The 26,917-nt window shown below is 37.2% G+C and overlaps 1 protein-coding gene across 9 annotated transcripts in view; it reads left to right on the top strand.

Moving 5' to 3' along the window:
- The window catches only part of NBEAL1 (neurobeachin like 1), an 86,074-nt gene extending 62,611 nt beyond the window's left edge, over positions 1-23,463 (top strand). For 4 of the 9 annotated variants that reach the window (XM_074594745.1, XM_074594744.1, XM_074594743.1 and 1 more), the window contains 20 exons: positions 449-597; positions 1,460-1,593; positions 2,500-2,601; positions 3,811-3,906; positions 4,024-4,148; positions 6,206-6,346; positions 6,443-6,573; positions 7,776-7,885; positions 8,459-8,576; positions 9,274-9,371; positions 9,710-9,826; positions 10,338-10,427; positions 11,598-11,707; positions 12,323-12,495; positions 12,979-13,073; positions 14,977-15,093; positions 15,728-15,889; positions 16,990-17,138; positions 17,827-17,962; positions 20,577-22,500. In XM_074594745.1, coding sequence (XP_074450846.1) covers positions 449-597; positions 1,460-1,593; positions 2,500-2,601; positions 3,811-3,906; positions 4,024-4,148; positions 6,206-6,346; positions 6,443-6,573; positions 7,776-7,885; positions 8,459-8,576; positions 9,274-9,371; positions 9,710-9,826; positions 10,338-10,427; positions 11,598-11,707; positions 12,323-12,495; positions 12,979-13,073; positions 14,977-15,093; positions 15,728-15,889; positions 16,990-17,138; positions 17,827-17,962; positions 20,577-20,678 — 2,455 coding nt within the window. In that variant the 3' untranslated portion in view covers positions 20,679-22,500. Of the gene's footprint in view, positions 1-448; positions 598-1,459; positions 1,594-2,499; positions 2,602-3,810; positions 3,907-4,023; positions 4,149-6,205; positions 6,347-6,442; positions 6,574-7,775; positions 7,886-8,458; positions 8,577-9,273; positions 9,372-9,709; positions 9,827-10,337; positions 10,428-11,597; positions 11,708-12,322; positions 12,496-12,978; positions 13,074-14,936; positions 15,094-15,727; positions 15,890-16,989; positions 17,139-17,826; positions 20,200-20,576; positions 22,501-23,331 lie in introns of those variants that run through there. The other 5 variants (XM_074594739.1, XM_074594741.1, XM_074594742.1 and 2 more) reach the window with 3 other exon arrangements.
- The last annotated feature ends 3,454 nt before the right edge of the window (positions 23,464-26,917 follow it).

Genomic DNA, 26,917 nt, shown 5'->3' with positions numbered 1-26,917 from the left:
CATTTTCCTGTACCTTAAAGGTTCTTAAATGCTTGTTTGTGATGTGTCATATCTATACGCTTCTGAGCAACCATTACTTCAAATACTTCTAAAGATAACTTTAGTCACATGAACCAGGACTCAGCTCTGCTCCAGGCCAGAGAATTTAAGCACATGGCAATTAGATAAGAAAGGGAAATGCAGCCTCATGTTTTCATACTTCAAGGACGGTCAAGTCCATTGTGCCTGAGGCTGAAATGTCAAGCCTGAAGAACAATGCTATGAAATGATGTTTGGTACTCCAGTCTGAGACATCCAAGGCTGATGATGGAAGTAGCTTCATATAATCATTTATGTTGTACTTTTAATGCCATTCAAATTTGATTCTTTTCTGAACTGTACTCTTACCAAGTACCTAAGCAACTGTATAATCTACCCAACCCTGTAACACTTAGTGGTATTTTTGTAGGGATGAGAAGGACGAGCAAAGTCAGAAAGAAAAGCTAATATTGTCTGAAGACTGTGAACTCATTACAGTGGTCGATGTGATACCTGGCAGGCTGGAGATCACTACCCAGCACATCTATTTCTTCGACGGTAGCATTGAAAAAGAGGAAGGTGAGCATGATCAGTATCTCTTTTCTTTTAAATACAGTTCATCATTCTGTTTTTAGTAGGCTGAGTTTCAATTTTTTGAGGAAGAGTGCCAAACTAATTGTGAAGAGACAAGTTGTGGACCTGTACTTACTATTTTACTTGGTGGTCAGTGGCTGGCTGATGCCTTCAGAATCACGAATCTGGAACTGTACCTGCTGAGCTGTTAAATTGATTCACTGTTAGTATTTCTTAAAAAAAAAAAAAACCAAACTTATCTTTAAAAATTAATTTAGCTCGCTAACAGGGAAAAAAAGAAGTCATTACCTCTAATTTGCTGCTTAAGTGACACATCCCTGTTCTACCTGACAAATGACATTTCACTCATACATTGATTAAAAAGTAGTTATAACTAATGATTAAAAAGCGGTAGTATGTAAACATTAATCATTTATGTTAATTTAGTGAACTTTAATAGAATATACACAGTTGAGTATGAAAACACTGAACTGAAATGTGTGACCAATAATGGTAAGATTTTCAAAAGCAGTGTGTCAAGAAGTTGGCCTTTTGGGAATTCTAAGCATAAAAGCTTCTATTTGAGCCTGTTCATGTTTTTTGTCAAGAAAATATGTTTATAATGTGTCTTTGGTCAGAAAGCAAAACCAAATTCTACACTCCATCGGGTATTTCCTGATGCCTCTTTCTTTCAGCAGAATGATCGCTGAAGTTAATAATATTTTCCTGGCAAAATTGTTAATCAAGCCACATATAAAATTTGCCTTTTCTAGGAGTGACTCTGGGGTGATTGGAAATCATGCTTCATTATGTCTATATGAAAAGTTTTTGATATATTCCAAGTCAATAATCAAAGTACTCTTTCTAGGGGTAGGTTTTGATTTCAAATGGCATCTTTCTCAAATTCGAGAGATACATCTGCGTCGATACAACCTGAGGAGGTCAGCTTTGGAGATCTTCCTTACAGATCAAACCAACTACTTCCTCAACTTCAATAAGGAGGTACGGGTTTCCCAAATTTCCTTGATTTATATAATTAGCACAGGTGTCAATTTTAAGTTCATCGATTGTGTCTAATTTGAGTCTGGTGTCTTTCGTAATACTGTAACACTAGTAGCCAAAGGTTTGCTACATATAGCCATTATGTGAAATTAGACTGCCTTCTGTGAAAACCTCAGCCTGGCATCTAGAAACTGATTAATGGTGAAAAGAGGGATAAAACAAGATCATTTGTTTTCCTGTCTGTCCCTCTTATGTTACAGAACAATTATTCAACTAAAACTACATCAGTTGTATTCTAAATATCTTGAAGCCCACACATCTTTTAAAATATTCTCAGCAAATTAATTACAAAGGAAAGGAGACTTTCTATTTTACCACAACATTGTAAATCATTTATGTTTCTATATTCCATGGTTTAGGATTAGTGAGCTTTTTTCCTCCCTGGATAACGTAAGTGATCCTTTGTATGTGGAACAAAGATAAATACCAGAACTTAGGGTGAGTTACATACTAGTAGGTCAGTTTATGAATAGCACCTATAAAATGCTGTGGGTTGTTTTGGTTTGGTTTTAAGTAAATAAATCTTTGCAATAGTTTTGTAGGGAAAACAGTTGTGTACTTTATTTGAACAGCAGCAGTATTTCCTAGAAGACTTCTGTGGGAATAATGATTTTCTGTGTAGCATCTACATACACAAAAAATCACTTTATAACATGTGTTGCCTTTGTATCTTGTAACGTAAGGACATCACATCTATCCATGTCCAAACGTTTTATGCATCAAGAGATAAAAATGTTTAAAAATGTAACTGTGTTCATTTATTTCACATTTTAATTAGTAAGAAGTTGTTTACTTGTTAGCTTCAGTCTCCAGAATAATTCTTTTATTAATCCTGTTTTCTAACAGGTACGAAACAAAGTATATAGTCGAATATTGTCACTGCGTTCTCCAAATATTTCTGGGACCAGATCTCCCCAGGAACTCTTTAAAGCTTCAGGTTTGATGCAGGTACAAGACTTCAGTATAAATGGTCTAGAGCATTCCTCTGCTTTTTGAAGGAGTCCTGGGAAGTCCTGAGCTATTGATTTTACTTCCCCACCCACCCACCCACCCAGTGTTTAGATGGCAGCTGCTGTACCTCCTCAGTCTGGTCCCTGAACTTTCACATGCATATTTTTAGAATTGCTGTGTTTTGTGTTTACAGTCAGTGAGGTAAATGGATAGAGCCAGGCTCTGTTGATGTGATTATGACAAGTGTTCCAACAAGAATGGAAAACATGTAGCAGATTTGCTTCTGTTTTTAGTCCATGATCTTGAGTGCACATTTTGGAACTTCTTTCACTACATGTGAAAATAACTTTCCCTGCTACCTTTTCATTATGGGGCTTTCAGCAAAACCCATGTGAAGATTAAGCAGGAAGTATGGTATTAAGGGAATTGGTAATATTGGTGTAAAAGGAAAATGTCAAAATGTCTGTATTACTGTAAATGTGGATAAATATTTTTAATGTAATAAATGTATACTTACTTTACATTTCTTTATGCCAAAACTACTGTTTTCTCTGAGGGAAGAAGCTTTACGAATGACTTTTAAAATATTGGAAATACTTTGGTTTTTCTTTGTTTCCTTAATGATAAAAGATATTATGTTGTATAATTAAGTAGAGAAAATATCGTCTGTAATTAAATGTGTCTATCACACTACAGACAGATACTGAGCCGTTCTGAACACAGCTGTCTGTTCTGCGGTTTAAAATATAGTAGTGGAGCGAAGGCGCAAGGGCAACGTTAGCTCACAAATTCCTCTATCATTAACCAATGGGACAACAATTTATAAATGATTTTTGATCTTCGAACTCTAATGGATCTCAAAGTTCTGTTCCCCTTTTTCTCAGTACCTGTTTACCTGCCTTCTTTTTGTTTCTTTGATTTCTGTTTTTCTTCTTTTTTATTCTGAGGCTGCTAGTTTTCTGCTGCCCTGTATTTAAAACAGTACTGTCGTCAACCAGGGACAGGATTTCAATTAAATGTGGGTAGCACAGTCATTGAATCAAAGGGAAAATAAACTTTTATTAGGAGGAATTAAATTTGGACTTTCATACCATTTGTAGTCTTGTGCTAATACTATCCTCTGGCAGATAAATACTGACAAGACATGTAATTCGCAATAGTATGTTTGATGTAGTGACTTCCATTGTATCTTCTTTTGTCCTTCAGAAATGGGTGAATAGAGAAATATCCAACTTTGACTACCTTATTCAGCTGAACACAATGGCAGGACGAACTTACAATGATCTTGCTCAATATCCCGTGGTAATTAAAATAATTTTAAATTTTTGACAAAGATATGTGTATTTTTCTATTTTGAAAGATGGATTTTTGATCTCAATTTGATCTTTGACTCTTTTTTTTTTTTTTTTCTTTTCCCAGTTCCCCTGGATTTTACGAGATTATACTTCAGAAGAACTGGACCTGAATAATCCTGCAGTCTTTAGGGATCTGTCCAAACCCATAGGGGTAGTAAATGAGAAGAATGCTAAGGCTGTGAAAGAGAAGTATGTATTTGAACACTCATTTATATTTCTCTGTCTTTTCTGAGCCTCCAGGCTAGTAACACATTTGAAAAATAAAGTGGTGACAGTGAAATTTTTAAAAGCTAGTTTTATAACATCACAGAGGCAGTTGCAAAGGTTGTTGGTTTGTTGTTCCTGCTGCATTCAGATTAGTTAGCATATGTGGCACTGAAGTGACAAAATTTACTGTTGTAAATTTTCAGTTGTTTCTTGCATGAGGAGATGAAAAACTGAACGGCTGTAGAAGCACTTAATTTAATGGCCCAGCAGCCTGAAGAGACAGTGTCCCATGTCTGCTTCAAGATAAGGAACGTGAAATCATCCTGATGAGTTGAGTTGCCTGTGCTGAGAGGTAGCATTGATCCTAAATCTGTGCTTCCTTTTCAAGCGTAGATTATTATCTTTGAAATAAAATGTAACTCGGTGACTTCCAGCAACTCCTCTGTAGGTAGGAATGACAAGTACTTACACCCACACATCAGTGTAGCGATCCTTCCTTTTTTGCTAGCGTGGGGGGTGAGTGTGCTATCATACCAGAGTGCACTTGTCAGCCTTCTTCCAAAACCGGCTTTCTTCTGAAAACTTGGAACATGGAGAATTTTCTTTGAATGATTAGGCTCTATCCCTGACTGTAATGAAATTGATTCTCTAGCAGTGTGCTTAACTGTACCTTCTCTTACTCGCCTTGTGACACTGAGGAATGTGTCAGCCAGATGGTGGCATAGTACAGTAGAGTGAGTTTGCCGGTAGTAAAGGAAATGGGCATGAGTATAAATCTCTTTTCTGCATCATGTGTTAAAGGAGAAGCCACTGCCTCATTATTCACACACACGTACACCACCCGAGTCTTTAACTGCTCGGGCCAAAGTCCCTTCATAGCGGGCAACCACAGTGCGCTAATGGGTGCCCCTTTTTGACTCCTCACACACACGCTTACTCTCACACATGCTCCCTCCTCCTTCAAGCTCAACCCTAGGTTTACCGCAGCAGAGTCTCATTCATCGAGATTGTATAAAAATAAGTAATTTAATTGAAAGGTACAGCAACAAGGTCAGCCTGGGCTGGGTGCCTCTGAAAAGGGAGGGCCCTTGAACAAAGAAATCCCTGGGCAATTATACCCTTACGGTGTACACAGCTGCCCCTCACGCACTGTTCACGTGTCTTCTAGTCCTATGCTGATTTTTGGTCTGAGGTCTTCTAAAAACTTATTCGATTCTTTTTCTGTGTCCAGACGGGCAGGCCGTTGACTGCTCTTATCTTGTTTGATCTTGTTGATTTGCAGTCTCTGCTAACGGTTGTAGGCTCCTTATCTTCTGGTTTACACTTCTTGAGCTCCTGCACTCACTGGCAGAACACGGGGAACTGAAAAGTCCCAGAGTTGGGGAAAGCACTGTCAAAATATCAGTGCGTTATCAACGTTTTTCTTATACTGAAAGACTAAACACAGCACTGTATCAGCTGCTAGGAAAATTACTAAGAAAATTAACACTATTGCGTCCTAAAGGCTTCAGCAAATCTGGGTACTCATGCTAAGTAAAGCGAAGCAAACAGCATAAATCACACCATATTATAACCTTAAGTAATTTAATATCTCTCAATGCCTGACAGTCACACACACTCTTTCTTTTTTTTACTATTTTTTTTTTTTTAAAATGTTGTCACTTCAATAACAAATATTCGGCTTAGTGATGTGGAGTTTTTTTGTCTTGTTCTATAAAGTCATGCTAAATCAGGCTTATCTTGCACTTTATCCAGTTTCTGGTAGTTGATAGCAAATGGCTAGGGAAGAGTATAAGAGCAGGTATGCAAAGGCTTTATCTGGTGTACGTTTCTTTCTTTCAGTAGTCTTTTGCGTAGGGACTTTCTAAGTCCGAATTGGAATCCTTGTGTTAATAGAACTCAAATATATTTTTCTCATATAGATTGCTGTGATTGTTTCCTTTGAATCCTTGCCTCCAATAAGTATAATCCACATATAAATCAGCTGTAGTGCTCAGTTGTATTTATAAACATGTTTGGTTTTTTTTTTTTTTTTTCAGATATGAGAATTTTGAGGATCCCCTTGGGATAATTGACAAATTTCACTATGGGACACATTACTCAAATGCTGCTGGTGTCATGCATTATCTCATTCGGGTAGAACCTTTCACAACACTTCATATCCAACTTCAAAGTGGCAGGTATGCTGTGAGCAAATAAGCAGCACCTTTATTTTTCTTACTTACAATTTTACTGAGGGAATGAACAATGCCCAACCTGAGTTTTCTGACCCACAGATTCGACTGTGCTGACAGGCAGTTCCACTCTATTCCTGCTACCTGGCAGGCGCTCATGGACAACCCCAATGATGTCAAGGAACTTATCCCAGAGTTCTTCTACTTCCCAGAGTTCCTGGAGAATCAAAATGGTAAACTGACTCTTCAGAATATTCTCATAGAAAACTGTTTTTGTATTCTTCAGAAGAGAATTGCTACAACCATTTGTGAATGCGGTGGAACACTTCTTATTAAAGCTTTATAGTGTGCTTATAGAAATTACTTTAGTTGTCATGCTGGCTTCAAACTGTTTAATGAAGACACTAGTTGTGTTAGGCGTCAGCCTAAACATTGTTTAAAATTCATCCTGGGGGCTCGAGGATGGCTAAAAATAGTATTGTTTACCTAATTTGAAATATCAGAGATTCTTATTTGGGTGTTTGGAAAAGTTAGCAATAGTTAATACTGATTAAATAGTTAGTAAGAGTTAATACAGATTACTTAGTATTCTTTTTACTGGGTTTATTGGGTGAGTTTGGACATCTGCAAACATGGGACATCTTTGTTTGTTGTAGGCAACCAGCATATTTTCTGCTTGTTACTGTTATCTTCCAATGCAGTGTTAAGTCACCTGATTTTAGATCCATATAAGGTTTCATTTCCCATCAGAGGAAGGAAAAAAAAAAAGCTGTTTCACTTATATATAATGCTGATTGAAAAGAAGCATTCTGATGTGAGACTCCTGGCAATTTTTTAATTCATGTTTATTGCACAGGGAATTGTTTCTGTGCCTCTTAGACAATTTAAAAATGGATTTGTATCTTTGTGTTGCTAGCTACAACCTACTAGAGTTCTAAGTTACAAAAATTGGAAACAGCTAAATGACACTTTCAAACGTCATTTAAGTATTTAAAGTTGTTCTAATGAAAGCTGGTGGGATTTAAGATTTCTTGAAAGCCTTGATTCTACAGTCATTTAAACCTATAAGTAACTTCATTCTTATGAATAACCTCATTGAAATGTTTTGGACTCTTAATCCTGTAAACCAAAGCAAATGCAGATGTGTTTACAGATAGGTGTGTAAATGATTAATGCTACTTTTAAGGTTGAGACTCAGCTTCGAAGTCATTTAGGTGCTTTGGACAACTGTTACCCTGTATCATTTGACATTTTAAAGATTCAGAACAGAACTGAACCTCCTTGCTTTAGTGGTAGGGTTATTGAAGATTTACATTAAGAATTTTTCAATATCCTTCCCTTGCATTGAGAAAGTAACGCTCTTTAATCTTTATTGAGAAATCAAGATATTTGAAATATTTTGTAGTAACTTAAAATTCTCCAAATTATTCACTAGGTTTTAACTTAGGTCAGCTTCAAATATCCAAAGAGGTGGTAAATGATGTTATTCTCCCCAAATGGGCCCACTCTCCAGAAGACTTCATTTATAAACACAGGAAGGCTCTGGTAAGATGATGTTTATATGCGTGAAGTAGTGATAAAGTACACCTACACATTGTCACTGTGGCTTAAGTGTAAAATACTGGGACTACATTCAAACTAGAGCTGTGATTGCATTTGACATTACAAGTACCCCTAGAACTTTCAGTTAAAAGCGCTGTTCATGTCGATAAAATGCTCAAAAGAAAAAGGAAAGAGCCTCACGATACTGATCATTTGGGAGTTTGTTGCCCTAGCAGATAAAATGCAGAATTAGGTGGGTTTAGGTGATAAGGCTGCCCTTGCTTTTTATAAATTATTCTGTATGGTACTAGGGACCTAGCAGCTTACCTCCCCTTGCACGGTTGCATTTCAATAGTCTAGATGTGCTGCTTTGCTGTATTAATTTTCCATCCTATCTGGCAGTTACTGCCTTTAACACAGATGGATATTCTTATGGTTCTACCCTATACATTGGTACGTACCTAGTTTGTGGATACTCTTAGTTTAGGAATTAAATCTCTTTCACAGAAAACAGTAGATACTTCAAGAAGAGAGCAATAACTTTTTTATTCTTACAAGAGCATTTTTCCATTCTAGGAATCTGAGTATGTTTCTGCTCATCTTCATGAATGGATAGATTTGATTTTTGGCTACAAGCAGAGGGGACCAGCTGCAGTGGAGGCGCTCAATGTGTTCTATTATTGTACTTATGAAGGTACAAAGCAGTATACTCTCTTGTCATTGTCATCAGACTTGTGGGTTTTCAGTATTAGACAGAAAACACTTGATTTGTGAACATGCCATACAGTAGCATAGGGTAAGGCAACAGAATTGTAGATGAAATGTGGCAGCATAACTTGTAATTTGTCATCAAATAGCCAGAGTATTTGATGCTTTGATCAGAAGTTGTGAACCTGAAATGTTAATAAAGCTTTTTTTGAAGGGGGGCTGCTCCAGTTGTTTGTATTTTGTTTCTAGAAGTGCTTGGGAGGTTTTGTTAATTTCTCATTTGCTTGCTTAAAAGCATTTGTGGGAAGAGATTTCTTGTGGTTTAGGAGTCAAGGCAAGTTGTTTAAGAACAGCAAGTATTGAAGTCAAATGTTACTCTGTTAATTCCAAAGGTGATTTTTGGGTTGCTTTTGTGTGCAACTTATTGCATATATGAAGTATAAGACAAAAGCCTGCAATTCTTGCATTTACAGATACACTTAAAATTCTGCATGTAGAGTGGAGTTTTCAGATTGCATTTTACATGGAGGCATTGTTTGGAGGCTTTTCTGGGGCAAAGGGTGATAATGCTGCAATTAAATTCAGTTTTGCAACATTTGTTGACCATACTGGTTCTCAATAACTTGTTTGATTTATGTTCTTTTTCCTTTTTTCTACCCTTCATTGTTCTGGTTGTGATCCAGGTGCTGTGGATTTGGATGCTTTAACAGATGAGAAAGAAAGGAAAGCTTTAGAAGGGATGATAAACAATTTTGGGCAAACCCCCTGTCAGCTGCTAAAGGTAATGCTCTTTGTTCCCTCTCAATCAGACCTTTGTGGTTAAATCCAACTGAGTTACAAAGGACCTGTGGAAAAAGTGGAAAAAATAATGGTCTGTAGGATAACGGTTTGTACTTTTAGGAATGTTAAGTCTTTTCCACTTTACCATTTGTAAAGGTCACACTGATGGAAATTTAGCATACCATGTTCAAAAGAATTTAATTTACTTTAAGAAGGGAAATAAGGTGCTTAAGAGTCTGTTTTCCCATTGATTGCCAATAAGATTCGGAGTATCTTATATGACTTGAACAAATTGATAAGTTTGTCTAATTTGATATTCCTTCAAATACTGTTTTCTAGGAGCCCCATCCTCAAAGGCTGTCAGCAGAAGAGGTAGTGCAGAGACTAACTAAAAGTGATACCTCTACTCTGAATCTCTTCCAGCACCTCACTGAACTGAAGTCATTCTTCATAGAGGTAATTGTGTTACTTGAAATTGTTTTAAGTCTAATCTGGAACTTCTGATGTACTTGAAACAGAAGGTCACAACGTAGATGAAAATAAACTTGCTTCCTCTTTGAAGAAAATCTTTTTAAATGAAATGTGTATAAAATGAACTCTGTCTCTTTAGTTAGTGTCATAGAGGTTGAATCCCATAGATTTGCATCTGCTTGCCCACTTGTGTGGGTCTTGTTTGAGTATTAAGTTAGCCACCACACCAAGAAAGCCAAGAACATCACTGGTGGTATGTGAGGACTCACTGTACTTGGTACCTAAACTCACTGATTCAGGACAGAGCCAGGGTATAATTTCTGGTGTTTCCAACAAAGCATACCTGCGTGAACTGAATGTGTGTGTTCCAGTGCGTTAGACTACTGTACATGTCTGACATTGATTCCAGAGGCTTGGGGTCTTACTCTTTACAGGTTCTAGATTTGTCCTTTAGCTCTTGGATATAATCAGACCAAAACCATGTGCTTTCTCTTAGGGAATCAGTGATGGAGTGCCCATCGTCAAAGCTGTTGTCCCCAGGAATCAGTCACGTTCTTTCATTTCTCAGGGAAGTCCAGAGATCTTGGTGAGTTGCATGTGTCAATACTATTCTTAGAGTGCAGACAGTCAAATAGGTGTATTTTTTTCATACAGCTTGTAGAGAAACACTTCTTAACTGTTCCTTTTCAAATGCATTCCTTTAACTGATAATGAATGTCAGCTACAAGTTAAATATTTGTCTTCTGAAGAGAAGCCAGGCTGAGTTGTTGAATGGCATTTAAGAACTGATGAGACATGAGTGTAAGTTGTAGTGAGGTGTATTGTAAGTTGCCCGCTTGATCTACTTCCATGGCAGCAATCAATTTCCTAATGCAATGCAGCCCAGCTTTAAAATCACAGGATTAAGTTATTAATGGCATCATTATGTTTATCATTACTTTCCAACCCATATAAACTATACAGTATGTGGCATACACACACTGCAAAGGCCTGCACTGTTCCTAAAATTAACTTTTGCACTGACTAATACAGGTGCTGGTACTATGACAGATGGCCAAATGATGAAAGAAGGGGAGTGTTTTTGTGTGTGTACATCTGTATGTATGATCTGCATGCTGGCCCCTGTGCAATAATACCTTTGTTTTGCAGGAAAGAATATTCTTTTCCAATATTCCTATTTTGTAGGTCAAACTTACTGTCCTGGCTTAATGTGGTATGTGCATTTGTCATTTGGAATTTGGGCATGTCTAAAATTCTTATTGTGTTTTTTTAAATACCTGATGAAAATAACCTCAAATATTTAGATTCCTTTCTTACTTTCTCAAAAACAGATCTGTAGTACAATTTTTTTTTTTTTAAACTTACCATGTTGATAAGTTAACTATTAATGATTACTATTTCAAAGAACAGAAGAAGCAGCTTAAACTAAATGACTCAATTGTAATTAAATGTTTGAGAGAGGCTGGTTGGCTGGGGTTTTGGGCTTTTTTTGTCTTCTCCCACCTTTCAGCTTCTCTGACCCATCTAGAATATACTCTCTTCTAACTTGACAATATGTACCACATGTGGATTAGCTCATCTGAGCTGGATTTATTTTATTATTTTTTTTTTTAATTTGTGAGGGAAGGGGTGTGCGTGCTTTTTTTCCTTGTGCTAAATTCTTGAGAAGCCTACACTGGATTTTATGCAAGCTCTATTACCATCAAAGGCAAGCAGAAAATAAGGGTTTCACCAATCTTTCTATGAAATTTTTTAGGTAACAGCAAGTCTGAACTGCATTATTGGAACTCACGGTTGGCTACCTTATGATAAAAATATCTCCAACTATTTTACATTCATCAGAGATACCACAGTGACAAATCCCAAGTAAGCAAATGATGAGGAGAGGTGCAGAGTAATGCATCTACAGTAATAAAACACAGTAACTGATCAACAATCGGGGGATTATACTGTTTTCATTGAATGCATCTTCTGATGTTAAATAATATTACCTCTAATCTGTAATGCTGCTTTATTTAAAGAGTTATGTAAGTGGCATTTCAAGGCTCTTCATTCTTAGAGCTACTTCTACTTTTTTTTCTGTCAATCATAAAAACTTATCTTGGACCCTGAGATGGGCAGTCATCGTACGTTCTTATGCTATAATGCAGATATATGTGGTGGGTTTGTTTCTTTGGTTTTTAGAAGGTTCCTTTTTTCCTTTAATGTTACAATACCTAGCAGGGACATGAGTTACCCAGAATCAAATTGCATAAAAGACTGAAAAGATCTAAGATGAAATCTTGCTTCCACTTGCTGATGGCAGTGAGAGTTTTACCGTGGATATCAGGGGGCCAGAATTTCACCTATTATAATTTTTGTTTTTTAAGATAGAACCTCTTCTATAGATGGAATGTCTTATTCATTTTTAAAGGTACAGGAAGTGCAAAGAGCATTGATTTGAACTAAGGTTACTTTTAACTGCTCATCATTTGCCTACAGAACACAACGCAACATGAGTGGCCCTTTTGCACCGGGGCTGGAGATCACCTCTAAGTTGTTTGCAGTATCCCATGATGCAAAACTGCTCTTCAGTGGAGGACACTGGGACAATAGCATCAGAGTGACATCTCTTACAAAAGGCAAGCTGATTGGACAGCACATCAGGCACATGGGTTAGTAACTCTTTATAAAATTGTGAAATGAAAGGTTTTATGTATTGTACCTTGATGTTTGGGCTTCTGGGAAAGAATTCTAGCCGGTGCACTTGAGCAGACCGGCATATCAGTTATAAGGGAATGGCAGCCTAACAATAGAAGTGTACTTGAACTGTGATTATACATAAATACTTGAGCATTGCTTTTTAGTCATTGTAGTAATGGTTTAATGTAGTTTCAAAATAAGGCTTAACTGCTGCTTTTAGGTAGCAAAGCTAATTAAGTCAGGTGGATATACCTGGCTGTACAATGACTTCATTGTTTAATACAGTCTCATCAGTCCTTCAGAAAGTGGAACGTTTCAGTCTATTCAGCCCATCAGAAAGTGGAACGTTTCATGCTGACTGCAAATCAGGATACATTGTTGACATGGTGCGTGCACATTGTCACTCTGTGGGAAATCAGCCTTAAATATCTATGTGTTTTCTTTCCTTTGTCTAGATATTGTGACCTGCTTGGCAATAGACTACTGTGGAATTCATTTAATTTCAGGCTCCAGAGATACTACCTGTATAATATGGCAAATAGTTCAGCAGGTAGGTTATTTTGGCATACTCTGAGAGGCAGTTTCTGAATGCTTTTTTGTGCTTCTCTGTTTTGCTATGATGATTTACTGATTTCCTTTCTTTCAGGTTTGCAGGGAAGATAGTCCAATAAAATTGATTAGCTTAGCAATTTTTTTTACTCCCATTGTCTTCTGTGTTTGAAGTATTCACACATTAGTTACTATATAGTTGACATACAATATTTTAGAGGCACTCTTAAAGATTTCAGATATTTTCAGGATAGGCAAATTATCCCCCGTCATACAGAGGGGAGAATGGAAGGAGAGAGGCGCTACTTGATACTACCAGAATTAGTCAGAATAATGTTTACATTTCTAGGCTGCTGTTCACTCCAGTAGTTGCATTTTGTAATTGCATTTCCTCTGTGGGAAGTACTGATGGCTATACTAGGAGTTAGCAAAGATGACACTAGTCTGTTGCATGGATTTCTGCTGGCGTTTTGGAATTCTTTAACATTGATCTTGTGCTTTCACACAGTTAAAGTGGTTGTGTGATGCATGTGTGCATGCTTACACTCAAAATGTGAGGCCATTTCCATTGTTATGCATTTGAAATGTTCATTTCTGATTGCTGCGGTACAGATTTGTAATTGGGAATAACTGCAGAGGGGAGCTGTCATGTTATGGACAGTACATTTGGTCAGGTCACCTTGTTCTTATCGTTGAACTAAAGTCAGCGTGTTAAACCAGTACTTTGGTGCGTAACTGCATGTGTTTTTGTGGAAGCTGTCTTTATGGTGGGAGTATTTATAATTTTTTCCAAGAAGTACTTTGTACCAATGGTGCGTGGTCAAAAGGTGAGACCTTAGTCTTAAGTGAGGATGAATGTTGGAAATTTTTTAGTTTGTTGATCTTTTCAGTGTGAGTTAAGTCATCCTCTGGAGACTATCTTTGTTTAGAATTGCTTTTTCTTAAGATTTCTAATGTGTTTTTTTATTTAATGGATAAGTAAGTGATGTTGTATGTATTGTAAATTCTTGTGAGAATTTTATCTTGGTCTTTACAAAGGGGCAGCAATGGACTGCGTACTTTGGCTTCTGTTCTATTGTCTGCTCTGCATTGTCACCTTCTTTCCCAGCTCTGTGTTTTGACACTTGTTCTGCATTCCTGCATGCTTCAGGCTTTCAGGGCTTGGTTGGCAGTTGAATTTCTATCACAGAAATGAGAATAGAGAGCCCTCTGCAGAACTATTTACTGTACCTTCTCTAAGAACAGGTCTTGCCTTAGAACTGGTTTGAGAATAAATCTGTGTATGCTGGCAGTACACTCACTGGAACAAAAGTACTAAATAATTTTGACACCCTGCAGTCATTTGGGAAAACGACTATTTTTAATGAGCATTATTGCAAGATTTCCTTTGCATAACATACTACTGGTATTCACTGAGAAGGATTATTTCCTTACTTTTCCGTAGAAAATGGAACTGAGTTACTGTAATTTTAAGCAAAATAGCTTTCAGCTTCTTTAAGTTTGGCTGTGAAGGTAGTGCTTAATTCCAAGGTAAAATGTAAGAACTGAACAAGCCCAGATACACAAGTGAAGAAAAAGTGTGTGTATGGGTGGGTGAACAACTGTTAGGACTGCTCACTGTGGTCCTTGCACACCTGGACATCTGAAGGAATAGAAACAAGTCAGCTAAGTAACTCTGTCTTTCACATCTGCATAGTAACTGTACATTCGTTCATTCTTGTGATTTCAGTAAATAGGGCTGCTGACATAATAAATTGAAATTGGAATGGGTGAGTTATGCCTTTGGTTTTGGCCTATGTCAAATATACATCACACACAACTGACACTGAAGATACCAGAAATTTATTTTCTGTTTGTCCTTCAGCTGCAAGAGAATGTGTCATTGCACTTTTTGTTACTCTCAGGGAGGAGTGCCTGTAGGCCTGGCACCTAAGCCATTACAGATCCTCTATGGGCATACTGATGAAGTTTCGAGTGTTGGCATCAGCACTGAACTGGATATGGCAGTGTCAGGATCCAGGGTAAGCACCCTCATACTTTTCCCTTCTTTGCCTCTTCTCTACTCAAACCATAGAGCATGTTTGAAGTTGATTAAGAATAATTAAAAAAAAAAAGTGACTATTTCACAACTTTTTTTACTTCAGCCGTGTGCATCAAGATGTGTGCTGTCTCCCTTGCTTAAATCAGGCTGTCTCAAACTGCTCTGCACAGCATAGGCCTCAGCTACCATGTTGTATTATTCTGCATAGATGAGCTTTAATGTGTGTGGACTTATTTGGAGATCTTAAGGTTCTCACAGAAACAATTCTGTGACAGTTTCTTCCCTGCTTCCTTAACCCTGAAGGTTCTGTGCAGCTTTACTCATGCTCTACCTTACTTTACTACACCGGCAGGCTTCTCAACTCTGTAATCATAAATGTGAACTACGAAAAGGCTGATTTGCTGCCTGCCTATCCTTCCCCTCTTTGCTTTGCATTTGTTTTCTCATTTGCCTATAGTACATGGCCTTGAGGGGAAGGCTTCTTTGTGTAGAGTTCCTAATGCTCAGGAGTCTTGATCTCCAGTTAAGGATTTAGGTGCTTTCAAAATATTCTCTCTGTATTTAAATACTCTTTCTGTGTGTTGCGGTAACTTACCTGAATTTGGTTGCTGCAGGATGGGACTGTTATTGTCCGCACTATTCGGAAAGGTCAGTATGTGAGGACTTTGCGACCACCTTGTGAGAGTTCTCTCCTGCTGACTGTTCCCAATCTGGCTGTGTCCTGGGAAGGCCATATAGTTGTCCACACCAGCATAGAAGGAAAGACTACTCTAAAGGTACTTAAGTTCACGGAATACCTCTGTTTCTTTCGCTGAAGACTTTAATCATGCATGTACTTAACTTCATCCTTATTTCCTACAGTAATGAGGCTTTTTGAGCATGCTCTGTCTGTTTCCTTGTTTTTTTATTTTGCTAGCCAATTTGAGTGAAATTTAATCAAAAGATAAATCACAGACATACTGTGCTTCTGTAAATTTCATGAAAATCTCCAAACACCTGCAAGGAAGATGCCCAAGCATGTGCTAATGAATCTTCCTGGGAGAGCTGTTTTGAAATGGAAAACTAGGGGAAACAAGTTCCACTGTGCACAGAAACAGGGTCCTTAATGGGGAGCAGTAAGTTCTGGGTGCAAGGTGCCCAGTGACTACGCTGATGTTCCTTAGTTTTGGATTGGAGAAATAGCTCTAAGGTTCACAGGGTAGCTTATTCTGTCTGTTGAGTAGCTATGTAGTTGTTTTAATAAGGGTAGAGCTGTTCTGATTTCTGTGAGCATGGGAATTTTCTTGGAAGACAAATGACAAATTTATTGGATTGCATTGGGAAGATGGGGAGAGAAGGGACCAAGGTATTGTCAGGCTGGGAGAATTTAAGATGGTTGTGTTAGCTGCGTCTTTAATCTGTCAAGAATTTGTTGCCTTGTCCAGAAAATGCTTCTAGATCTAGCTCTATGGCAATATACCTGTTTTCTTCTGCTTTTCAATTTGGGGTGGGGAAGAGGGAGAGTGGCAGCAGGGCTGAAGATGAGTGCTCTCTTCTTTCTTTCTTAACAAAAATCCTTATAAAATAGGGACCTGTCCATTAAATCCAAGAATGTTTTCAGAAAATTTGGGATTGATTAGATGGATAGGTAAGACATTGCCATGTTACATCAAGAGGTAATGAGGAATAACTTCGAAAATTTCCGTACAGGACCTGGTATACATACACACTGCATATAAGCTCAGTAGTCTCGTATTGTTCAACAAGGAAACTGTTGTCAGTGATACTATCTGTGGGTTATTGCCCAAGTTAGCTCCTGTTAGTGAGCTAAAGATACAAATAATACACTCTTAATCCAGTCAGTCCTCTGTGACAGATTTATTTTTGATCTATTCAGGATAAGAACGCATTACATCTCTATTCTGTCAATGGAAAATATCTGGGTTCTGAGACTCTGAAGGAGGAAGTGTCAGATATGTGTGTGACTGGCGAGTATATTGTGATGGGCAGCTTACAGGGATTTCTTTCCATACGGGATCTCTACAGGTAATGTACCACCATCAGTAGTTTATTATTGAGATGCAAATAAATGGCTTATTGAGAAATGGCTGTGTAACATGGACTTTGCTTGTAGATGGTAGTGCTTTTTTCTGTGTTCCTGAAGAAACTCTTTTGGGGGGAACCAAGACAGGGAGAAAAGAAAACTGAGAGGTGTACCAGACCCCTTTCTTCCCAGGCATTTATCCCAATTATACACCTAGAACTGAAAGAATTTAGGAAGAGCTGTGTCTGACATCCGCAAGCTGTGATTGTCCCCACATCCTTTTAGTCACTGGGAGCTCAGTAACGGCACGATCAAGCCTCATGTAGTTCTGCACTGAGTTTTAAACTGCGCTTACTGCTGTGGTCTGTAGAACTCCATTGCTCCTCAGAACGGCAGGGTTTTTTGTCACTTAGGCAGTTGTGGAACTGATGTTATTGTTCTTTGGTGAAAATGTCTTAATTTACTGACTTGCCCATCCACTCCATTTCTTGTTATTGGAGCTCTATTCTGGGGTACAATTAAATCATTCCTTAGGAGTTTACAATAATTGAAACTGCAAACTGGATCCTTGAAAAAACTATATTCCATAGTGCATCCTGTGGACAGCAATTTCAACTGCAGTGTGATTCTTTGCAGTATGTGCAAACAAATATATGGTGTATTTTCTCTATTTGTTTTTGTTCATTTCAGCCTGAGTCTGAGCATCTCCCCCTTAGCCATGCGACTGCCAATTCATTGCATTTCTGTCACCAAAGAGTATAGCCACATCCTTGTTGGCTTGGAGGACGGCAAGTTGATTATCGTTGGTGTTGGCAAGCCAGCAGAGGTAAAACCCACCATCAAGAACTTTTTCTACCGAACAGTGGGAAGTTCACTTATTTCTGCTTTCCAGTTGAGCAAGAGGTCTCCTCTATGGCAGGGTAAATTTAAGAGCAAGTTTCAGTTTTCAGTGGGAAAGAAATAACTTTTGAGACTGCTCTACTGAAATTTCTCATTAAGAATCAAAGGTATATAGGGATTGCAGATGGGAAGCTCAGCTGGACTAACTTCCAGACTTTATCACTCACATCTGAATGAGCAAAGTGATAGTAACTAACCTTTTCTGAACGTGATAGTGTTGTCAGCCACTTCTTGATGAAATAATTTTCCAGAAGAAAATTGGAAACAAAAGAGAGCAAGCTACTTTCTTGATTTTTATTTTTTTTAATGGTTTCTGTCAGATGTCTTTTAATATGCATTGACTGACATTGCGGGGGGGGGGAAATTACTACTTTATGGTACGAGTTTCTAATTACAATGCACAAAGAATCACTTGTGTAGGTTCCCAATATGCTCTGTACTCCATATGGTGAATATAAACTTGTTGGTACTGCATATGCAATATCAAATACAGAGCATCCATCTGTCAAATAGCTATGCCCAATTTTTCTTGTGCAAAACATAGATTTTGCTTTAAGTACTTCTTGTCATGACTTCCAAAGTACTTGTGTTAGCTTAAACCTGCTTCTCTTTATAACCTGATCTCCATTGTGCTGCAGTGCATTTATTTGAAAATGTGATTATCACTCTTGCATGACCTTTAGTACATGCCAGAAAAGTGTATCTTAATTTAATTTTATATTTTAATTGTGAAAACAGAGTGACTTTATTTGCCAGTATTTTAAAACGTTTTAGCTAGGAGATACGTAGTTTAGTATTTGAAACAGGCTTCACACAATGGTAGTCTGATTTCATTTGCAGCGGATGGATGAGGAAGGGAGGTTTCCCTGACTTCCAGTTGGACAGCTTTTTCCTATAGTAGAATTAACAAAGAGCTGCTTATGATGTGGTTAAACATATGTTTGTAACAGCAGTTTTAAAGTTACTGTCATTTCTAAGCTTCCTAATCCACAGAAGACATCTTTTGTAGGATGAAATTTATGTATCTCATTAGATTTAAGGCTTTTTGTTTTCTTTTTTTTTTAAATTCTTAATCACATCTATTTTTCTAACTATGGAAAAAGTGTTGTTTCAAAGATTGGATTCCTTTTAAGAATGTAGAGGCTTTCCAATGACCTTTTTTTTCAGGATTTTTTGTTTGTATATATAATTCAGATGATGCAAGCTTAATATCCATGTAAATAGATTTTTAAAAAAAAAAAAAAAAACAAACCCAAAAACATAAGGAACACCATTATGTCCCAGATTTTCTAGTTTTCTATAATGGCATCAATCATTATATTTGAAAAGCATGTGGATGTGGGGTATTTATTTGTTGATTGATTTATTTGTAGTTTGGAAGGAATATATTAATTACAAGAATTTTATCCTTATACAGAAGGCAAGTATTTAGTTGTGGCTTTCGGTGCTGATACTGATCCTTGGGGTAAAGGGAGAGACTGACCTTTATTGTGCATAAAGTCAAATGCTACTTGGTATTAAGATTGGCCTTTAGTGCTTCTGCGTTGACACTGTCCAGTATGAAGTGAAGTATACTAAATGGCTTTTGAATTTTTAACAATTACTTAGTTGTTTGGGATGTTGCAGAAGTCTGGGGGATTATCGCCTGTTAGTGTTAATCCTTGTCAGCGCTGTGCCTTTTCTAGAACGCTGCTGCTGTGATGATACAGTTCTTAAGCACGCTTAACTTGTAGCACTAACTGCTGGGGTCTGTTCTTAAACTTGCGCTATTAAGGCATGCATCTTGTTTATTAAACTTCAAGGCATTTTGTAAACTAATCAGCTGCCAGGCAGATCACTATGGGCCAATCATAAGTCTTGTACTTAAGAAGTAAATTAAAACAGTTTCTTACCAATTGTTGTCAGATTGCAGACCTACCAGATGCCGGATTTATTATGGGCTCTGGTTGCTTGTTATCTGTCTTTACTTATGGAATATACAGTATGAATTATTTCGGGTTTAAATTTTACTCTGAGCACATCACCTGGGATCTTGGGAAGACTGTATAAATTTGACACCAGGAGACACCTTTCTCTTTCCTTCGTTCTGCCATCGCTGCCCTGCATCTCTTCCTTTTCACTTCTAGCAATTTCTGTTTGAAATCTCTAAAATAAAATGTTCTTTCCTCTAATTTGGTTCATTTTTGCTTGACATTCACCTCTGGTTTTCCTTCCTATCAAAATAGCGATCTAAACACTGTTTCTAAGCTGTTTGAAGTAGATTAAGTATTAAGTATGCATTACTTGGCAATATCCCCTTAACTGTTCAAAATCAGAGAAGACTGTGGTTAGTGTTTTGTCTGTTGGTTTTTGTCTGTCCCAAAAATCATCCCAAAGTGTAACTTTTTGTTTGTTTTCAAATAATTTTTGTTGGTGTAATTTTATTTATGCGGTACATTGTAGTGTCTGCATTTCACCAGAATCAGTGTCTGAATTCCTTTTTAATTTATCCACCTTATCCCTTCCCCCTCCTTTTGTTTCTCTGAATTACTTTTAAACAGATGCGCTCGGGTCAGCTTTCCCGAAAGCTGTGGGGATCAAGCAAACGGCTCAGCCAGATTTCATCAGGAGAGACTGAATATAACACTCAAGATTCCAAGTGATTGCTGCTTCTACCTTCCTTCATGGATTCCAGAAACACGTTTAATCTTTTGGCCACTTTAAATGTATCTCTCAACTTTCAGGGGCTTCATTCTTAAGTCTGTTGAAGATGAACCTATGGTAGAGGTATAGTAATAAGCATATGTACTCATGCAAGTTAGCTTGCTTGCATATTTTTCCTTAACTGTGTTGACTTGGTCACAGGATCCCTCTCTAAATAGCTGCTAAAACTGTGTTTCAGACAAAAAAGAAAGGAAAAAAATCCCCAACCCAAACAAAAATCCCCAAACCTCCAAACCCAAGCTTGCTAATTGAATTTAAGATAAATAGCATTTGATTTAAAGCTGAATAGGGACAGATGCTCCTTCATCACAAAGAAGATATTTGGCTTTGCTTTGACAGCTTTGTAGTTCCCTGGCAGTAAATTAAAATGCTGGCAATTGCAGTGGTCAGATTCAAAATTGTGGTAGCTGACCGTTAGGACCTTTTCAATATGTTTTTAGCCCAATGAACGATTTATTGCAATTTGTTCCTGTGCATGGCTATTGCTATCTTCTTTTGTGTAGTTCCAGTTTTAGGCTGTTCTGCAAAGAACATCTGTGTTGCACTACTTGATTATCAGAAATTGTTTAAAGTACAGACATGAGTAACTTCAAAGGAGTTGAAGGAGGTGAAGGGGCTGAAGGAGGTAGGAAATACTTGCTGCTGAAAATTATTTATATTGTAAGTAGACTAAGACACACACCAAGAAATCCCATAATATATTTAATACCTTGAAGAAATACAGAGGAAGAATCAGTATCGATATTGCTCAAAGATCAATCTGCTTCATTAGTAAGGCAACTCCTACAAACAAAAGATAAATTTCCACTGCAAAAATCATTTAAACAACATTGCAGCACAATTTAATTAAATAGTACCTGTTTGTTTCTTGGCTTGGTGTTCACCAAACCAGTTTTTAGCCATATTTCTTTTTTCTTCTGTAAAAACAGCAGGGAAACAGATAATGTATCCATTTTCAAGATGTGTTTAAGACCTGGGAAAAGAAAATATCCGCTATATCCAACAAAATAGTTATGGATTGTATGCTATATTTTTGGAGAAGCCATTACTGAATTTTTTTGATTTAGCGTTACATGATAACGATAGAAGGTTGTGCGTTTTCCTATTGTTGTGGCATTTTTATAATGTTAATGATTTAAGTGATAAACCCCATACTGTTGGAAAAACCTGGTGCTGAGGGAAAAATAAGAATTTTTGGATCAGCATGCGAAGGTATGTGTGCATGTGTATATATGTGTGTATGTTTGTATATATATATATGTATATACATGTATGTATGTCTATTAAAAGGAGAAAATACCATGGGGTAAGGGGAGTGTAGATATAAGGCAGAGCTCTAAGTGATTGTTAGCTAACATGTTCCTTTTGGCTACCCCTTTCTTCCCTTTGCCATCACTTTTCTTGTTATTTTTTTATTTATTTATGGAAATTAATGTGTGTATCTCCTATAAATGTTATCAGATATTCCCTGTGGCTGGGGAACTGTTGAACTACCTGAGGAACTCCATAATGTATAATCTCATTTCATTAATTTTTAGCACAATATTTATTAACTTTGTAGAAATAGCGATACCACCTTACCCTGCAAAAGGATAATCTTTGCAAGTTCTGTTAGTCTCATTAAAACTGTTTTCTCCCTCTCAATTTCTTTACTGGAAAAAAAAATCCCTCTTAATGACTGATTAGCGTGCTGTGTAAAGAAAGTTGTGTTGCTTTTTCTTAACTTTTGTAAATGAAATAATAAATCAGACTAGTGAACAAGTGGGTCTATGCATAGTTGCAATATTCTAACTAATCACTGTGACAGACTGGATCGTCTGGAAAGTTAGGAGAAAATAAGAATTATTTCCCTGAGTCACTTGGCAAGAGAGCATTGCATTTCCAAAAGTAGAGCGGTGTGTTGTTTTTTTTTTTTCCAGACTCCATGTATGTAAAGAAAAAAACAAACAAAAAAAACCCAAATCCCATATTTTCAAATAAACCATAGAGAAGTGAAAAATACTCTTTTTAATCAATTACCTATCCAGTAAGAATACTGTGGATACTCTGGAAGTATTAAGTGTGTATATGAGAATGTGAAGTGTGTTTGTCCATTATGATTTCATGAAGAAAGGATTTCAGAGGAGCTTTTTCAAGAGTAGTTTAGAAGAATTTCAGCTCAGAATGTGAGATTTTTCTGTGTTATGGGAAGTTGAAAAAAACCTCATTTGGGGCATGGAGTTGATGGGCGTTATAAGTATGCATATGTGTTCTGTGTAAATGCATATATGAGGTTATGTGTTTACGTGCAGGGGAAGGGGGCAGGAAATTGTAATGTTTCAGGCAAACAGAATCAAGTGGCAAAATTGAGGAGATCGGTCTTCTGTCGTGTTTGGTGAGAGCGTAGTGTTCGTTTTGTCAGTGGCACAGAGAGGTTTGCATAAGGGTTTGAAAACATCTTACTGTGGGTTAGGTATGTTTGTACAACAATTGAATTAGTGTTTCTAGTAGTTTAGTATTAAAGAATACTGAATACACTGTGTCAGTTCAAGTAAAATATAATTGGGGATGTTTATGGTGAAGAGCTTTGATGTTTGAATACCATCATTTCAGCGCATCACAAGATTAGGCCATCTTCACAAATACCTGGGACAGGTTGAAGTGTGGACAGTTCTTGGGCTCTCAAACTTCAGGCGAGTTTGTGCTCTGCACAAAGCAGCAGCAGCAGAATGAGGAGGGGAACAGGTGAGTTTTGAGCTGCTTCATGCTCTACGCAGAATGGTGACGTCTGTTGCCTTTTGATCTTGTATCTGGTCCTTGAGGATGAGAGGTATACACCATCACGCGCTTAGTGCTCTTGCCAGACTCCCTCTGGAAAGACCCCCATAGGTTTGAAGATCTGCACTTTGCCTTTATCTAAAAACCACCTTTCAATAAAAGATATAGGTGGTAAGTGTGAGCATTAGCTGGTATGTTGTTTCTTTTGTTTTTAACTTACTTGTATACATCTTTTAAAAAGTAGAAAATAATTTTTCTGATCAGCTGTTTAGGTTGGTTGAATTGCAGTCTTCTGCAGTGCGCTGTGAATCAGCGGACTGACTTTCATAATTCTTTGATTTCCTCAAGTCAATAAATCTTAGGATGACATTTTGTTTTTCATGTAGTTTTGGTGAAATAAGACTCCTTTGGTTTTGAACTAAGATTTATTTAAGTGTAAAAAGTAAAGCTGTGAGATGAGAGAATTCTGATTAGGAATTCAGAATAAACAAGTCTTAAGTGACAGTTGTTTCATAACACTACATTTGTCAAGATGTTCTGGATGGTATCTTCTTACATTTAATTTTTGGAACAATCCTAATGATATTTATAAGTTTAAGATTTGCTTACCTTTGAAGCTGAGTGACTAAGTAGGAGTGTGAATATATATATATCTAAAAGAAACTGAAAACTGACTCTTTTCATACCTGTATATAAATGAGATCAAGTAGTTAGCAGTATTGAGTAACTTCTCCCTAGCACAGTTTTGAACTGGCATACCAAAGGATGATATTTAGAAGACATCTCTCCTTTATTTCAAGTAAAACGTTTGTTAGATTTCTCTTTATCAATTTACTTAATTCTTTGTAATATTTTTAGTCGCCTATTTATCTATAGTGAAGAATCTCATGCAATGTGTGCAGATTTTGTACTATATAAGCATTCAGAAAGTGAAATGTTTGCTGCTCAATAACAGATTTATGCAAATTATTCTATATTGATATACTTGTTGTCTAATACTCACTCATAGGATATCTAGAAATCTTGTCTTCTATCATCCATGTACCATACCAACACCAGCACAATATAATAATCCCCATCTTAAACTAACTGCACTTCTCCTGATGGTTAGTACATGTTGTAGAAATTAGGTTTTAGGAAGCCTGTTTGATTTAAAAAGAAAAACAAAAACCAAAACCAGTAGCACAATCACACATCACAATTGTTTTGCTAATTTGCAACATTGATACAAACAAGCTTTTTTCCCTGCCAGTGTACCTTAGATGATGAATATTATCACAAAACAGGTTTATCAAAATCTTCATAGGCTTTAAATAGTGCAGTCAATTGACTGCTTTCTAAGGATCCTCTTTAAAGTTGTGTCTTTGTGTATCCTTTAAATGAAGTGCAAAGAACTAAGCTTCTGCACTGTAAAAATTCTCTATGAGACTGGTAACAGTCCTACAAGAGTCTGCTTTAAGATGCAGGAATGATAATTTTATTTTTATTTGTAATGCACAATAATTAGTTAGGTCTTTACCTCTTGCCTTAGTCAATGGGAGCTGTATACCTCACTTCCCTAGACCATGTCTCCCTCCTCTCTGTTCCTCTGCAAGTCTTTCCCAATCCGTTAAAAATCATTAGAAAATATGTGTACAGCAGCCAAGTGCTTCACAAAGCTTTTCCACTGTATGTGTATTTAATTGAAAATGTCTCTCTCTATGCAGATTATGGTATGGTAGGAAGCCTTAGAGCTAGGGAGTGGGGAGAAGAGGCGATGTCAGCCTCCTTCCATTCCTACATGGAGAATCTGTGTAGACACTCTGTATTGTCACCTGAAGGCACTCCTCTCTCCCAATCTTAAAGGCATCTTGCTGGCTAGGTTCCATGCTGTTGCTGGGTGCTGTGAATATTTTTTTTTTTTTCCTTTCAAAGAATTAAAAAAAAACCCAACACATATAAATGCATATCCTAATACGAACCTAAGGCCTGATCTAATAAATACTGTTAGGTGAAAGCACTACATAGAGTTATATTTAATTGGGTAGAAATTCAAGCATGTGCTTTAGTGTTTTCTAGAATGGGCTTTTCATGCTTTTTGGTTTAAAAGGTATGTCGGTTTCAGCTGTGAACATAACACTTGTTAGTAGTCTCCCTTTGGGAAGAGTAATAGTTTTTGTGCAGTCATATGCAGGTGGGTATTGTATACCAATGTTAGACTCAACTGAAGTGTTTGGAAGATGTCTTTCCTTCCATCCCAAGGAGCCAAATTCTGCTTATTGTTACTAATTGCCCTGTTAGCACATACATTGAAAGGAAGCAAGGGTTTTCTGAAAAGCTACTGCAGTTTAAAAAAAAAAAAAAAAAAAAAAAGATAAAATACTATTGTCCCGTTCCTCGCTATTCTAGCCATCAGACGCCTGAATGCAGAAATGCCTCTGAGTGGCAGCATAGCATGCTCTGCATGGTTTGAGACGAGTGCTGTTCATCTTACTGCAGTCTTGAATACCCCATATGTGAGGAACTGCTTGTAGTGTTTAATCAAAGGTACGCTTTGTTTGGTTTTAATTCACCTTGTTGCTGTGCATCTGTAAAAGAAAACTGGTGCGTCTTTCCTTTAGTTACCATTTAACCAAATGGTCCAGATAAAATAGATGTTTCATTTCTTTTCTTCAGGAGAAAGTTCCTCTAGTTGTGTGTTCTTTCTGTTTTCATCTACTGGACTTGAGAAATTCGGCGAGTATTTCCAGAGCTTAGGTCTGTGATTATACTCAGCACAGACACAATTTCATAATGTCTTCTGTCCTCGAAGGATGATTGTCAGTATAGATAATGGTTTAAAGCTGCTAAGGTGTTTTGAGATTGAAATATAAAACATCCAGCCGTGTATATCATAGATCTAACTGAACTTAGAGGCCACTCGTTTATTTAGCTTCCTGTCTAGTCAGTATTTTCCTCTTGAGGGAGTCGTATTTTTTGCCTTGGAGTAACTTTTTAAAATAAACTTAGTCTTGCACCTGACAGTACTGCTTTAGTTGTACATAGCTGTGAGCTGTTGCTTAAAGAAAGCCATGAGGGAAAAAACAATTCATGGAAAAATTGCGATATGTGTTCTGATTCAACCCTTTGCTATGCAGGAGCAGCTTAATAGGAGATTGGAGAAATGCTGCTTGTAATAGTTACCTCCCTTTGGTCAGTGTTTTGATGGAAGCTGTGATGCTACTCAGTTCGCTTGATGAATTTTTACTAAAGCCAACAAGGGAGAGGAAACAAAGGCCTTACAGCAACAGTTAATCATATCTTCTGATAATTTTAACAGATTGTGCAATTATGTGATTACAAATGGATTTTTAAATGCCAAAAATGCCTTTTCTAAGAGTTAAATGTTAGGTCTGAGGAGTGTTGGAAATACCTACTTTCAAAGATGAGCCTTCAGGCACTG

Source organism: Larus michahellis, chromosome 7, assembly GCF_964199755.1.
Source record: "Larus michahellis chromosome 7, bLarMic1.1, whole genome shotgun sequence".
NCBI classification, from domain to species: domain Eukaryota; kingdom Metazoa; phylum Chordata; class Aves; order Charadriiformes; family Laridae; genus Larus; species Larus michahellis.
The sequence above is the reverse complement of the archived record's forward strand: the minus strand, read 5'-3'. Positions and strand labels throughout refer to the sequence as shown.